Genomic DNA, 16,129 nt, shown 5'->3' on the forward strand with positions numbered 1-16,129 from the left:
CGAAGCTTGAAGTCACTTCCCGAGGGGTACAGCCTGTCACCTCTGACTCAGTGAATCCCAGAGCACCTCACACACAGAGTGTGCTCAGAGAGGTTTGTCAGTAACTCCCAAGGCAGCCCTGCCTGTTCATCTATCTGTTCATGCACCCCAGACACTAAGGCCTCTTCTGTGCTGGGCACCCTTCCAGGGCCTGGGGGCACAAAGGAGGGAGGAAGAAGGTGTCCAAGGAGGTGTGACCGAGGGAGACTTCGGGGGTCTGGAGGGCTTCAAGAGAGGAGAAGGACCTGTGGGGGACAGTGAACATCCTGGAAAGCAAAAGAGAGGGAAGGCCAGTGGGAGGCCACTGGTGAGCTGGAATGCCTGTGCCCTGGAGTGCCCGAAAGGTGGAATGGGAAGATTCCACATGGTTTTCAGTCATAAAAGTGAAAGAAACAGGCCTCTGTATTAGAAAAATAATTCCAGAAATAATAAAGAAAGGGAGATAATGTAAATAAAGAAAAGAACACAAGACTTGGGGTCAGAAAGGCCCAGCTGAGCCCTAGTCTACACACACTTGCCACATGGCCTTTGGACAAGGAACTACACCAGAGTTAGCGCCCCAGGAGACAGATTCAAGAGTGTTCCTCACAAGATGTGGGGGCACAAACTGAGAGTCTGTGATAGAGCCAGGATGCCAAAATGTTCACAGAAGCCAGTCAGAGTTTAGATCAGTCAGAGCACTGCGGGAGGACAGGACAAAGGATGGGCCAGGACGGCCCAGTGCTGGGCAATCAGATGTCGGAGGGAAGGGCCACAGCAGCGGTTCCTGCCCCTCTCCCTCGCTCACCTTTCCCTGAGCAGCTGCAGCTATCCTCATGCTCAGAAGATGCTTCCCCCATAAGTCCCCCTACCCGCCAACAAGATGGAACAAAGAACAGACAGCATCTTGGCACACAAAGGGTCTCACAGTACTGTGGAAGGAGGGAGGAGGGAAGAAGAGAGGGAGGGAAGGGAGAGGCCCAGCCAGACCTGAGGATGGGAAGCCTTGCCACTCAAGTGCTCTCCCAGAGCCCCGGGCTGGGGTAGCCCCGGGCAGTTCCTCCAGAGGTAAGTGGACGCCAAGCCTGCTGTCACTGGCAGTTGAAAATGTGCTATCCTGCTCCCAGGCCTGGAATGGAGCCTGACATGGAGCGTGTACCCACACTCCCCTCTTTCTTGAGGTAGCTGGGGGGAACTGTACTGTGCAGGCCACCCCCTGTGGTAAACTGTGCCTCAGCCCACGGTCCCTCTGAAAATGGCGGAGATGGGCTCAGAAAGTAAAGGAAGGTCATGGATCTCCAGAGAAGGTTCTGTCTCCAGCTGGACAGGCAAGAGGTGGCTGGGTGGGGGCCTCTTCAATTTACCTGCCTGCTCAGGACTGATGATAGACGATGGGAAAACAGCAATGGTGTGGGTGAAACATGACGTCTGGAAAGACTGAGCGGCGGTGACAGGCACCCACCTACTGGGACCCAGACTCCAGCCACATAACCCCACCTGTCCCCAGCTGTGTCCCCCGGTGACCCACTCACTACCTTCACGGCACCTCCCGCAGGCAGGTGGCCCATGTTATCAAGGGATCCCACCTTCGCCTGGGCCTTCTCCTTGAAGTTCAATTTCTGACTTTCAATCTTGACATCTCCTCCACCTAAAACCAAAAAAGAACCGGTCACTAAGGGTGCCAGAGAAACATCCCTGCAGGCAAAGCCAGGAGGCTGGAACAGGAGTTCTAGCTTGGCCAAGGACTGGCTATGTGCCCAATACAGAAATGGGGAAAATAAGACCTGCTCCTGGTGGCTCTGAGGACAAAGAAGAATAGTGAACATGCTTGTCAAAAAAGGGCTACTCTTCTCAAAGTCAGGCTGATAATCTCTCCAGCTGGCAGGTGGGAATACCATAGAGAAAAATCACCCTTACCACCCTCCCAGCTCACAGCCCACGCAACTGCTGATTGGACTTGGGCAGGCCTGGGCAAGCCTCAAGGGAGAGCCTCTAAAGGTGCCAAGATGCACGTCTGCCTGAAGTTCTCTTGGCAGTGTGACAACTCCCACTAACTGCCTGGAGGTGCCATGTGCCCCAGCCTCCTTTCAGTCTCATGAACACCCTGTCCATCAGGGTCAGGATCCTTGTTTTACAGCTGCTAGAACTGACGCTGCAAGAGAAGTGACTTGCCCGAAGTCACCACCAAGCTAGCAATCAACCGAGACAAGATGGAAATGTGATCTGAGACATTTACCCGAATCACCCTGTAGTGAAAAGAAGGAAGGCAGGAGGTGGAAGCGGCCCTGGACTGTGAGCTGAGAAAGGGCAGACTTGGACCGGGCCAGCCACGCAATCACACCCTTGGGCAGGGGTGCGGAGGGAAGGCAGCTTGTACACAGGGCGAGGTTCAGAGCTCACAGGCAAGAGTGTGGCCATGGGATCAAGGGCCCAATGGCTTTCCCCGGCCACCAGCCCCTCACGAGGCGCTTGGCTTCCCTGTGAGCCCTTCTCTCACTCTTTCATCTCCTCTCAGCTTACAACACAAACCTCAACACCCAGCTTCCTGCCAAATTCTCCAGATGTCCTACAAACTGGAGTTCTAGCCCCCTGGCAGAAACTGGACCTCAAGTCACTGGGTCTCACTAGGGAGGCAGGCATCTCACAAGAGTGGATTTTCCAGATAAAAGGGGAAAAATGAAGGTTAGTTAAGGGCTAAACTGTTTTGATCCTTTTAAATAGAACACATTCTGAAACGGATGACACTTTTTGCTGAGAGACAAAGGAGTCTTCTTTGCCTTCACCTTAACTGGCCCCTTGTGACTGCGACACCAGTCGGCCTGCTATTGCAGCGATACTTCCCTACTCCCAAATCTGCTCCAGACCAGGGAACCGGGACACACATGAGGCTGTTAGGGTGAATGCTGAGGCAAGAGTGCAGGCTCTGCCCAGAGGCCTCTGCGGGGGCACCAGGCCAACTGCGCTGTGAAAGTCAACCCTGCATCGCTGCAGCTGCAAGACCCATGTCTGCGGGCTGAGGTGACATTACTGAAGGACTCACTGTCTCCTGCCAGAGCTTGTGGTTGATGCTTCACTGCTCAGAAATATCCTTTGTCCTTGAATCTGACAGGTGAGTCCCGGCCACTGTTCTCTAGAGCTCCTTCAGCATTAGCCCCAGGAATGCTCACTGGGAGGCCCCACCAGGTTCTCAGCCCGCAGCACACCACCCTCTAGGCCCAGGCCAACAGGTCCTCAAGATGATGTTGGTGCACGTGGCAGTCTTCACAAACTCTTCCTCCTCCAACTAAGCAATTAGCTCCCCAATGCCCCTTCCCTGACAGGGACTGAGGACTGCATTGTTTCCACTGCTGTGTCCTGGGTGAGGGTGGCTCCATGAATCTTTATGGAATGACAAAGGCATAAGGGATGAAACCCAGCCAGCCCATGGCAGGACCCCCCGCCCCAGGTGCCCCAGGACAAGGGAGGCACCACTCACCAGGCTTGTGCTTGATGTTAGCCTTGGACCCACACTTGGAAGAGACCTTAGAGATGTCCACCTTCTTATTCTGAATCTGAACCTGAGGAGAAAAACACGCAAAAAATTACTGCCTCAGAGAGAGGGGGTATTGTCAGGGCCAAACCTATGCTCCCTTTATGATCCTCTTCTCCATGTTTTTTCTCTCCCTCTGTAAGTCCCTTTCTCAGTCTACTCAAGGTCAGGGTCGCCTCCCAAAGTGCTTACAAGGGCCCTTGACCCATCCTGGCCCTGCTTGTAGCTTCCGACCCCACTTCCAGCTAGAGCAAACCAATGTTTCCACACATGTCCAGGCCTTTCCATCCTGACCCTATCCGTGCTTCTACCAGACAGCTCTTCTTTCTTCTTTCTGGAACCAAATGTCTTGAAATGTCTCTCTTGTTCCACCTCAAATCTTACCCATCAACTCCTAGCACAGAGATAATCTGGAAGAACATTTTGGCTTATTTCCTTCCAGTTCTTTTCAATGCATTTTTCCCTCATGGCTGACAGCACAGACATACATATATCTAGATCTACACCTATCTATTTTTATATATGACTCTATTTCTGCCTAATTCATGCTACAAGCATTTTCCCATAAAAGTTGGGAAATGCAAAGAAAGTATCCTATAAAATGTATCCTATAAAATGCAATATAAACTTAACTATATTTCTGATATTGAACATTTAGGCTTTTTTCAGATTTTTCACTAATATCACCATGGCAGCAACGAATATCTTTATGGATAGAAGTGTTGGCAACTCTGATGACACCTCAAGCAAGACGCCCAGAACTTACTCTGTCAAAGGTTCAGATTGTTTTAAGGTTCTTGAAGCATGACGCCTAACTGCTTTCCAGAAATGCAACAACAATCGACACCTCCACCACAGAGTTTATGTGTTTCTGTCTAGCCATATCCTCCCAGCATTAGATATTCTCATTAAAAACAAACAAAAAAACTTTGCTAATTTATGGGTGAAAAATGCTTCCCTTCGGTTGCTTTGTGTATTATTAAGGTCACTAACCCTTTGTATGATGTGCCACCTCACTCTCCCATGTAGCACTCTCCCCTTTCCACCAGCCAATGGAGCACTGCCTGCCTGGCACAGCTGTATGTGTTCACAGGCCTCACTCCAGCAGCCTGAAGCTCTACATCTGCAGGGACTGAGCACGATCTGCGTTTTTGCTTTGCTCCCTACAGGCTCCACAGGACCTTTCACTAAGTTGACATTCTGTCTGTGTTTGGTGAGTAATCAAAAGGACGAACGGCCTTGCAAGATTATTTATCCAAAATGAATCACGGTACAGATATGCCTTGTGGTTGGGGACTGGTTTGGGTGTCCTCTATACTTGGTCCTGCTTTTAATATGGCCAATAGACTTTCATCAATATCTGTCCTGCAGGAGCCCTGGCAAAACATCTTGGTATGAGGCACTGATGGCATGTCTTTAAATTAGGAAAGGACACCTACAGACAGGAGATCCTGCTGGGTTCTTGGATGGGGCATTCCAGGGTTCCTGCGAGCGGTCTAGCTGTTCCCTGATACTGTGGAAGAGCCTGGCTTTCCACCACAATCAACCCCTCCATGCAGCAGCCCACAGAGCCCTGCCAGCAGGTGTCACACTCTTCTGGTGGGGTTTCATCACAACGCCATTAAATGGCTACCTTCTTAAGACCCTGTCTTCCTTTCTTCAGGGTCAGGAAATATGGTCTCCACCACATTCCATAATCGTCAGCTTCCCTGAGCCATCCTCATTCTTGCTTCTAGAACTCTGCTCATGCTGTTCCCTAGTCTAGCAAGCTCACTGCAGTCTTCTCCCTATCCTTCAAAAGCCTAGCTCGAATGCTGCATTCTCCAAAGCCTTCCTTGGCTCCAGCTTCACTCCATCTCTTCTTCACATCATCTCTTGAAGGAACACAGTATCAGCTGGACACTAATCGTTTCACGTGTTCAGTAATCATTTACAGAGTACCTATCACCATCAAAACAACAGCCTCCACTTCATCTCATCTTCCCAACAATGCTGCAATTGACCCTAAACAGGAATATAGGAAAGTGTACTTTTCCCAGCCAAAGATTTCGCAGCTGCTTAAACCAAGCCACCATGTGTTCTGCAGCAATGGTGGCAAGCCCATCTTGTGCCATCCCTGAGACCACCTGTGAGGAGTTAACAGAGGTCACTCGCCAAGGCCGGGCCTCCCACCAAGGTGTGGAGCCCACACATTTCTTGACAGTGTTTTGCACCTGAAGCCTCTACTTCTTTACCTCTTGCCTAGTCCTCAATTAAAGAATAGTTGATGAGGTTTTGCTTTATAGATGCATTCCAGCCAGTAAATGAAGAAGGAATGGTAGAATTTGAGTCTCACCACAGTGCACCCCTACTGAACTCACGGGTCTAGGTATACGGCATCAACAGCTGCCAGCATCACAAGGAGAGAGAGGGCCAGAGGAGTGAGACACGACGTGTCTCCTGACAGAAACACCACCACTACCTATGAAAGTCTTGCAAAAATGTGGGGGAAAAAATCAAACCTGAATCAATTTAAATAAAACGGAGAGACAAAGGACTATGTTAAATAAAACCATGGAGATGTAATCAGCAGAATCCAGATTCTAGGACAAACCACTTGGTTTACTCATGAAAAACATTACTATCAAAAAACAGTTGGACAAGGAACTTGTACAGTAAAAGAAGCTAAGATTTTAAGAGACAAGAGACACATTAACCAATCACAATTTATGGACCTTACTTGTATCCTGATTCAAATAAGTAAACCCGTTTTAACATATTCGCGGGATTCTTTATGTACATACACACATATATTAAAGAGTTATCTTTCAAAGTTATATACTGGGATATTTGCACATGAATGACATATCTAGGACTGGCTTCAAAATAATTAGGGTGGGCCTATATAGATAAGATTGGTTATAAAGGTAAATGAAGCTGGGTAAAGGTTACATCTAGTTCATTTTACTATTTTTTCTACTGTTTTATATGTTTGAAAATTTCTAAAATTAAATATTTTAAAAGCTTAACTGTGTCCCACTCACTTAACAAGGCCCAATACCTCTGAGACACAGCTCTGCCTCCTTAGGCTGATATGTAGAGGATCCACAATCTGCTTCCAAACGATCCCCCTCTTCTTTCCTCCCCTGACCACTTGCCTTCAAGCAATGCTCTGTCTTTGAGGAGCTATGTGCTGCTTCTCCAGCCTATGGCGTGTGTTTCTCATGCTTCGAGGACTAGCCCAAATGTCCCCTCCTCAGTGAAGCCTGACAGCCAGCAGGAGCCACACCCCTCTCTGTGGGCCTCCTGGTACACAATCAACCCTGGCATCCACTGTACCTCGCTCTAGTTGTGTTTATGTAATCTGCCCCACTGGTCTGCGACGACTCGAAGGCCTACTGCAGATATCAATATATGCTATTGAAATGACACTGCCAATAGGTCTCAGAACCATCACACATACATATCCCCTGAGAGGGTGAAATGGAATTAAAACTGCCACAAAATGTTAAATTGGGACAAGCCATGGAAGCACCTGCTATGCTCCCTTCCCTGAAGTCTTCCTGGCTCTCCACAAGGGGGATGTCTATGTGTACATGGGGGAGTTTTTTGAGCACTAACTGAGATCCTGCTCCAAGCCTCTCATCCCAGCAGTAACTCCATAATTTCTATATTGGGGGGGTGTGGGGGGGTAGGAGACGGGGGTTTAGATATGTAATGCTGCTCTATCTGTACAGCGTGCCCACTCTTTTTAAACTGCCTGTTTATTTGCAGTGGCTTTATGGCGGGGCTGATGGAAGGAACTACAGTGCCTCAGTCCAGGCTGTTTACCCTCATCTTCCCATCTGGAAACACTGCTCATGGGTGGTTTCCTAATGCTCTGCTGTTTAAGCAAGCCTCCAAAAATTAAAATGTTTTTAAAAAGTACACTCCCCCCGAAAAAAATCTTGTTTGAAGTCATGTGTAGGCAGTGTAGGAAGACCACAGTAGGTGACAGATAATTGACAACTATTTTCAGAGCTCTTACCAACACCACACAACATATATAAATGCATTTCTGTCTCTCTCTCACACACACACAAGCAACCCAATTCCCTCAGAATCCCTGTTCACCTTCTGTTTTCATCCAGGCAAAAAGCCTGAAAGGAAATGCTAGGGCCAGTGCCTACCTGGGCCCCTCATAGGCTGGATCTTTATCACCTTAACCAGATACTGCCTTTAAAAGCTTTCCCCACTTCAGCTGATCCCACACCAGGTTAACAAATGTCTGGCCAACTACCAAGCTGGCCAAACACACTCCACCTGAGTGCAAAGGATACAGTTTCTGCCCGCACCAGGTAGGGCCACCGGTAGGAAGATGACTGGGAAGGAGGTACAGTGAGGGGAAGCTGTGTGGGGCAAGAAAGGGATGCTCTATGGTTGCACTTCTCACAGTGGAACTGCTGGTGGGTGGGGGGGTGTGTTTGTAGACCTTGCGCAGGATGGCATGACCAACGGGGCAGGGGGTACAGAGCCCAAAAATGAAAAGGGTAAGTAGAACAGGACTTAGTCCAGTTCAGGACAGTAAGGAGAAGGAACCCAATAAACCCAAGAGAGACCAAGACAGGACTGGCTCTCTCACTCTGGGGGTGGGAGAGAAGCAGGTGGAGAAGCAGTGAAGGGCACAGGCTGCATGTGGACAGCTCTGTAACGCCCCTGGCACACACTGCAGAGTCCTGCTTGCCTGAGCACTGTCACAGGAACACGTGGAAAATACAGAGGGTGTTCTTTACATGCTAAATGACAATGATACTTTGCCTTGTCTCTCCCTAGGCCAGGACCTCCCTGCGATCTGGAGTCACTTGTGTCCCCAACACAGATCTTAGGGCCGGCACAGAATAGCATGATAAAACAGATGTTTGGATGGAAGAGGGAAGGGAACAAAAAGAAAAGGAAGGAAAAGGGAATAGGAGGAAAGGATTAGAAAAGGGAAAAAGTGGAAGAAAGAGAGCAGAAAGGAAAAAGGGAGAAGGCAGGGAGAGAAGAAGAGAAAGAACAGAAGAGGGAAAGAAGATAGCAGAGTAATAAAGACGAAGGGCAAGGCAGAGGAGGGGTAGGAGGAAGTGTTTATTAATTCCCTGTTTATTAATTCTACAGTAACAAGGATTCGAAGATGGGCTTGAGAGAAATCCAGACACCTGTCTCAGAGTCAGGACCACCGCCATACTAAGTGGGAGTGCAAACACAGGTGTGTGTCCCCAGGAGCAGACTCGAGACAGATGACAGGCTTGCTACTGACCGCTGCCCTCAGACCAAGTCTCTGACACAGCTGGAGGAAAACCTAAGGCCTCTCATCCACAAGGGTGAAAAGATGCCAAGTGCGTGTCCCTGGGCTGTTGTTTAGGGGCTCGCCAGAAACACTCGGTCTAAACACATTTAAGCATCAAGGTTTCCCCTCACTTCACTAGCCTGCTTATGAAGAAAGCCCTAGGCCAGTGCGCCACGGTCCTGTCAGCATGGGCAGGTGGCCCTCTCCCCAGTGTGCCCACAGTGGGCTACGCCTCAAGGCGCCAGCCATCCAGAGCTCATACTTACATTACCACCTCCAGGGACATGCTTAATATTGTCCTTGGAACCACACTTGGACTGAATATGGCTGTAGCTCACTTTTTTGGAGACTATCTGGACCTGGATTGTTAGAGAACAGAAAAAACAACACAAAGGGAGAGGGCTGGTTAGAACCGACACAGAGCAGGCAGTGAGTCCACACGTGATCACAGTGACCAACAAAGAGTGTTGTTAAAACTCCGCCCCCACCTTCAGCAGAACAGCTGTGGGAAAGCACAGGGGAAGGAGTTTGAAGGAGCAGGAAAGGGAGTGAAAACATCAACAAACAACACAAGGACAGAAGCACATGTTGCAAAAGTGCTACATGGTCGTCATCACTGCTCTTTGGGGGCTAGGCTGTGGTTCACAAGGCCTAGACAGCAGCAGGTCCTGGATGCCCACCCAGGCATGGCTCTGCTCCCTGCCTGCTCTCTCCCCAAGAGCTGGGGCACAGTGTCCCGTGGCTCCTTTCTGCAGGGGTCCTGCACATTCAGATTGGTCCTCATTGAAGGATGGTACTTCCCTTAAACGTGGGGCCTGGAACTGCTACAGTCAGACCCACTCTGGGAGGCAAAGGCTGCCTGGAGAAGCACTGGGCAGCTGGCTCGTAGGGGACAGATCTGATACTAACAGGAAGAAGGGACACTGCTCAGCTATAAATGCAAATAGACCAGAGGCCACTGGACTTGCTATGCAAAATCTTGGACACCAGAGGGAGCATAGGCCGCAGGCTCAGCAGCTTCCACACTTCCACAGGTAGCCCATTTGTCTCAGGGCTTGAGGAAGCATGGTACAATTGAGGTTTAGGTCTAAACTTCAACTCAAGGGTAAAACACCTTCTTCAATACTCCAGATGTCCAATCCTGTGCCTCATGAGTTTCGTGTGCAAAGAGAACAGGCTCTATGCAGGACTGCAATGATGCACAATCCGGGGGGGGGGGGGGCATAGCACACTGTGCTGTACACGAATGGCTCCCCTTGGAATGGAGCCACACAAAGGCCCAGGCTCTAAGGGCTGGAACAAAGAATTCTTTTTGAGCCTTCTCAAGAAGAAACAGTTGCCAACGTCCTTCCTTCCTTTACTTCAGAGCCTTTTGCAAATGAGGAGCACCCAAACTGCAGGGTCCTCCACAGAGTAATCCATCCTGAGATACTTTAACCCAAACACTTCACCATTTTTTGCCTTCTTTACAACTTCGATGATGAATAACTGGTTAGCAAACCCCCTCCTAATGAACCCTGGTCTGAACCAGAGACCCACAGGACCTCTAGAAATCACCCAGAAGCCATGATGCAGCCTTCTTCACCCTGCCAACTGTACAAATTCCTTGGGCTAAGACCTCCTGTTCTGGTCCCTAAGGGCTAGAGCTTAGGCTTCTCTGGCAGCCCTTGTCAGAGAGACTACCTAACTGCCACAGCTAAGGGAAGAAGGTTCCCACAGCAAGCAGGAGGGGCCTGGTTCGAGGGTACGGAGGCAAGGAGCAAGAATCTCGAGTTTCAGTTACCTCTGCCCTCCAGGTGATGCTGTGATCCCTATGCTGAGTGGGTTTCCATTGGGAATGAGCACCCTAACTTTCAGTTAAGAGGTGACTTGGGGAACCGGGACAAACAAAGCTAGCTCCATACCCAGCAGTGTTATGAGAGGGGCCTTCTAGTTCAACTTAAAGCACAGGACTCCAGAGTTCCAGGTGCAGGAAGGTTACCAAGGCCATGTCTTACTGAGGAAGAACCTGGGTGCTTTGTGTGTTTCTGCACATAATGGGTAGGTTTCAGATCAAGGTCAGTATAAAGGAAGTCACTGAACGTTTTTGGATCCACTTTATCCAGCTGAACAAATATTCCCCAAAGGGCTACTGGGCTCCCAACTCTGTTAACTTTCAGGGTTGTTAAAAAAAATTTTGTATTGGCTGAGTCATCAAACACAGAGGAGGGAACACGGGGAGAAGTAGAAACTAGTTAAGGACAGGAAAAAAGTGCAATAGAAGGGAAAGTGACTCAGGCTGGAAGAAACAATTTATCATCTTTTACCTTCAAGAGGTAATAGTCTAAATAAAACTCACTTTCCCAGCAGGCGGTTTCTGTGCACTCGCAATTGGGCCGGCTGTTTTAGTGACTGCATTAGGTTCAGGCTTTCGAGCTGTAGCAACTGCCTCTGTCTTTTTCTCTACTTTGGCCTGGATGGAGATAAAGGGAGGGCAAATTTCAAACCAAGAGGATAAGAGCCCAAATGCCAAGAAGGAAGAAGTCTGTAGGGGACTCGAATCCAGACCAGGCCACCAGGCAGAAGCAGGTCATCCTTGCTCCTAGGAAAAAACACCCATTTCCCAGGGTAGACCAAGCCAGAGGGAGGAGCTGCAGACCAAAGTCTTGAGACATGAGGAAGAGAACAAGACACCATTCACGGAAAAAAGGTAGGAAGAAGGGCAAAATTCACGATTCTCTTCCGAGTGTGTGTTCGGGTTATCAGTTTTCAAATTACAATGCCCTCCCACTCAAATGTTCTGATATGCCCCAAGCAAGCTGCCATGGTCACAGGGAGCCACTACTGATGATGGCAAGTGTCACACCCTTCAGTATGTTGAAACAGAAAATAATTTAACCACCAGACTGAGTTACTCAACTCTCCTGCAACTTTTGCATGTTGAAAGCATAAGAGCACAGAAAGGGGGAAATGGGCCATCAGTACCACAGCCCCAGAGGTCTGGCTGGGTACGCCTGAGCCAAAATCTCTTAGCAAAAGCAAGTTTTAGGCCCTTATCCCAGACTAATCCCAGTTTGCCATCAGTGTTTTCCAACAGTACCAGGATTCTGCCTCATTTTGGACTCTCTTTAATTTTTTAACAGCTCTGGATTGAAGCAATTTAAGTACCTTATCCTGAGTCGCAGGTGGTGGTGGTGGTGGTTTAAGTGCTAGAGAATGACTATACTAAGTGCTAGAAATGAGAAGGTTACTGCTCCAGGGCCGGCCCGGTGGCTTAGCGCTTAAGTGCGCACACTCCGCTACTGGCGGCCCGGGTTCGGATCCCGGGCGCACACCGACGCACCGCTTCTCCGGCCATGCTGAGGCCGCATCCCACATACAGCAACTAGAAGGATGTGCAACTATGACATACAACTATCTGCTGGAGCTTTGGGGAGAAAATAAATAAATAAAATAAAATAAAAAAAGAAAGAAGGTTACTGCTCTAGGGACTTGAACTTGGACTTCTGCCATCGCCTTTTTCACATACGAAGTCCCCATAGTTGCTAACAGTTAACAAATAATTCCAGGATAGATGCAACCAGAAAATCCTTAAAGGGAAACACTGTGGCCTGCCATGTCTTTCTCTATCACTACACTCTATGTCTGTCCTTTTGTTTAGAAAAGCTGGACTTGCTAAACAAACTTGCTTGCGGCTCACCACAGCAAGTTATCCGGGCCACAAGAGGACACCCTGGTCCTCTTTCAGACGAATCTCCACCCAAGTCATAGCTTGGAGAAGGAAAAGGCATTCTGCCTTCTGCTTATCCTGACACTTACAGTGCAGGGTTAAGAAACGTGTAAAACCAGGTTCAGGTTCAGTGTCTCTCACCTTCGCAGTCTCAGAGGTTCCCTTGTTTGTTTTGTAAAGCAGAAGAACCCTTTTGTCTCCGAACAACACTGTATATATAAACTCCACAACACAGAACACAAGTCCCTCTGATTGAGATGGGAAGAGAAAGCCCAGAGCTCAGCCCACCCTTGCCTGCTGCTGGGACGTGGAGCCCAGGATGGAATTCCCTGACACTGAATCCAATGCCCTGACTGCCCTTCTGCTTCGGTGGGCCCCTTGGGTTGACGTGGGGACATGCCTGGAGAACAGTGGTTGGATGTGGCAAGGGAAGAAGCAGGGGCCAGCATGCCAAGGAACCCAAGCTCCCTGGACCCACCCGGCCTCCTCCAGGCTGATGCTTGATGTTTTCCGTGGAGCCAACCTTGGAGCGCACATTCTTCAGATCAGGGGCAGAAGCATTGGTAGCCAGGCGGCTCAGCCTGGGGGCAGAGGAGCTGGGCTTGGCTGACGTAGGCTTCTTGTCCAAGGAAGGAGTCCCGGAGGGCCGGGATGGTGCAGGTGTGAGCTTGACTCGACTGGGAGCCACTCCTGCTGGGGGTGCTGCCCCAGGGACAATGGTGCTTTTCTTCACGGAACTGGTGGAGGTGCTCTTTGAGCGACTCAAGTCAGCTGCAAAGGTAGGAGTGAGAGATAACAAGGTTCAGGAGGAGAGAGCAAAAGGGAGCCTTAAAGCCACAGAAGAGGTAGGGGTTTAAATTAGGGTTCTTCAAAGTGGAGGACGGGGTATTACCTGGTGCAGACTTTGTAGCCATCTTCTTGATGTCTGCAGGTTTTCCCTCAGTCTTGATGGCTGCACAAACATACACTTTTTAACATAACGTTTAACAAACTGACCTACTGAATGGCTCATCCAATACTGAGATTCATTCATTCATTCAACAATTACTGAATGTCCGTTTTGAGCCAGAGGCCGTGCTAGTCTCTGGGAATAGAGTAGTCAGCCAGCCATGTAAAGACCATGCCCTGTGGAACATATAAGGCCAGGCACTGCATCTGATTCTTTTCTACATCTTGACGATGCCTTCCACGTGACCTTAGCAGTGAGTTATCAATACATGCCTATGGAATTGAATGGTCTATTTCTTATCACGTAAGCCCGTGACCACAATGTGCTGGGTGCTGTGGAGTTACTAAGAAAGGGAGAGTAAATTCTACCTGGGAAGTCATGAGTCCCCTCCAATCAAGATTTTCCTGATTATACATACTTCCTAACCTCACAGAGAGACAGATCAAGGCTGCTGCTTTTCAAGATACCCCATTAAGGACTGCTGCACAAGCAGGTCTGCACAGCTCTCTGTGACGCTGGCTGGAGCTACATCTGGGGCAAAGCCAAGGCCCCACTCTTCTCCCCACTGGTTCCCCTGGGAAGGAAGGGTGACAATACTCACCAGCAGGCTTCTTGGGCAGGGGTGTGGGGGGACTCCTACTGTTTGACCCAGGTGAGGCAACAGTGGCAGCTACTGTGGCTTTTGGAATAGTCTGGGTGCTCTTGGAGCCAGGCCTGGAGGCTGGGGCAGAGGCCAGCTTGGATGGTGAGGCCCGCTTCTCAGGAATCTTTGCGTCTGCAACAGGCTGGTAACAGGAAAGTGGGAATAGAGCTGTGGGTCAACAATAGCCCCAGGAAGTCATGCCAAAGGATGGTTCTATATAAGCCTACACCAGAAAACAAGGGTTCTGTGTGTTCGGCAGCTACTGACAGGGAAATATATATGGCTCAAAGATCAAAGTCCTCCAGACAACATGAGAAACTGGCCATGTAGAGTGCTGTGTGATCTGGGGTCAGGAAACGGGGAATCAAACTACCTCAATCCAAACTGAACCAGTGAGAATAAACAGCCCTGAAAAGTATAACACACCACAAACTATGTTTGCCTCAGGATCTACTGGATTAAACACTGAGGTATTTAATGTATTAAATACTTGATCAAAGATCAAATATACACAAACAAAACAAAAAATTAAAAATTAAGATGTTCAAATTCAGTTATTCTTTTGGCTAAGATGCACCAAGCGAATGCTGAACAGGATAGGGCTGTAGATGGAGAGAACACTAGCTGAATCAGGTCAGAAGCCTTAGCTCCAGATCCAGTTCAGCCCCCAACTCACAATGTGTTCTTAGGCAAATCACTGAGCCTCTCTGGGCTTTATTTCCTCATCTGGATAAAAGAGGTTGGAACAGAGGATCTCTAAGGACCAGCTTTGCTAATATGCCATGTTAGGGACTAGAGAATGAGAAGTCTCTGAGAGAACACAGACAATGAAAAGGGACAGGCAGAGGGTGCAGGCCTGACCAACAGAAGTAAGGAGAAGCACTGATGTCACAGCTATGGCTGAAAACAAAAGGGAGAAGTCTCTCAACTGTAGATGCACAGCCTCTGGGTCACTCTAGTTCCCCTTCCACGGAGGCTGGGCATGTCGTCACTAGTGAGGAAGGGAAGGAATCAATGCAGCCTGGTTTCTACAGGAATAGGGGATGAACACTATTTTGATAAGCAAACATACCATGTTACTCAAGACAGCACACACCGAACCACAGTCACAGTGAAGGCAGCTCTTTTAGTCAAAAAGAAATAGCCACACGGAGGGCAGTATGTTGGTGCAGATAAGCAAGATACTGCCTAAATGGAAAATCAGCTGAGGAGGTGCTCAGAAATTAAGGGCTGGCATCCAGTTAAATAAAATCTAACCCTGTAAATGCACGGTAATGACCATTTCTACAAACGAAGTCCCTAAGTATGGTAGGAAGAACCCTAAGGTTGGAATCAGAGGAACTAGTTCAACTAGCAGCTCTGTCCAGAACATGTCGTAGGATTTTGTGCAGAGGAATTCTGTTTGCTCTAAAACTTGAGGACTAAATCAGATACCCTCTGGAGTCTCCTTCAAATTTTTGATACTATGACTATGATTCAGAATAATCTACTGGGGTCTTATTATTTTGCTAGTTAAGAGTAATAATGAAAAAATAAGTTAGAAAAAAGTTACTTGGAATAGAAATCTCTCAAGGATATGACATTCCTCATATGTCAGGCTCTTGGCCTCAGCAAGATGCAGAACCAGCCTGCTTTCATAATTGGAGTTACCCTGCTGTTTCTCAATTTATATTTTCTCTTCTGCCAGAATCAAAGATCTACTTATTTTTCTGAATAAGTAGATTTTTTTCCTGTTGTTTTGTTTCTATAAATCTTTATACCAAAATAAGGATAAAAATAAATTTCATTAGACTTTAGTTTTCATCAATCTCTCAAAATGTTTCCATCTGTTTCTTACCTAAAAGATAAACAACAGTAATAACTGTAACACAGATCATCTCTTCAAGTTAGCTGTATCTTGAAATGCTGTCTAAAAGTTGCATGGCGAAAAGCCATGAAAGAACAGTGTTGATAGAAGCCCTGAGAATCAGCACTGGAGTTAGACCCAAGTTCAA

At 48.4% G+C, this 16,129-nt stretch overlaps 1 protein-coding gene across 13 annotated transcripts in view; it reads right to left on the bottom strand.

The window, feature by feature from the left end:
* Nucleotides 1–16,129, bottom strand: part of MAP4 (microtubule associated protein 4) — a 197,379-nt gene that overhangs the window by 2,329 nt on the left and 178,921 nt on the right. For 5 of the 13 annotated variants that reach the window (XM_058557460.1, XM_058557418.1, XM_058557403.1 and 2 more), the window contains 7 exons: nt 14,094–14,277; nt 13,436–13,495; nt 13,022–13,314; nt 11,173–11,286; nt 9,101–9,193; nt 3,494–3,575; nt 1,554–1,666 (listed from right to left, as the gene is read on the bottom strand). In XM_058557460.1, coding sequence (XP_058413443.1) covers nt 1,554–1,666; nt 3,494–3,575; nt 9,101–9,193; nt 11,173–11,286; nt 13,022–13,314; nt 13,436–13,495; nt 14,094–14,277 — 939 coding nt within the window. The remainder of the gene's footprint in view (nt 1–1,553; nt 1,667–3,493; nt 3,576–9,100; nt 9,194–11,172; nt 11,287–13,021; nt 13,315–13,435; nt 13,496–14,093; nt 14,278–16,129) is intronic. The other 8 variants (XM_058557467.1, XM_058557448.1, XM_058557422.1 and 5 more) reach the window with 4 other exon arrangements.

This window comes from Diceros bicornis, chromosome 2, assembly GCF_020826845.1.
Source record: "Diceros bicornis minor isolate mBicDic1 chromosome 2, mDicBic1.mat.cur, whole genome shotgun sequence".
In the NCBI taxonomy this organism is placed as follows: domain Eukaryota; kingdom Metazoa; phylum Chordata; class Mammalia; order Perissodactyla; family Rhinocerotidae; genus Diceros; species Diceros bicornis.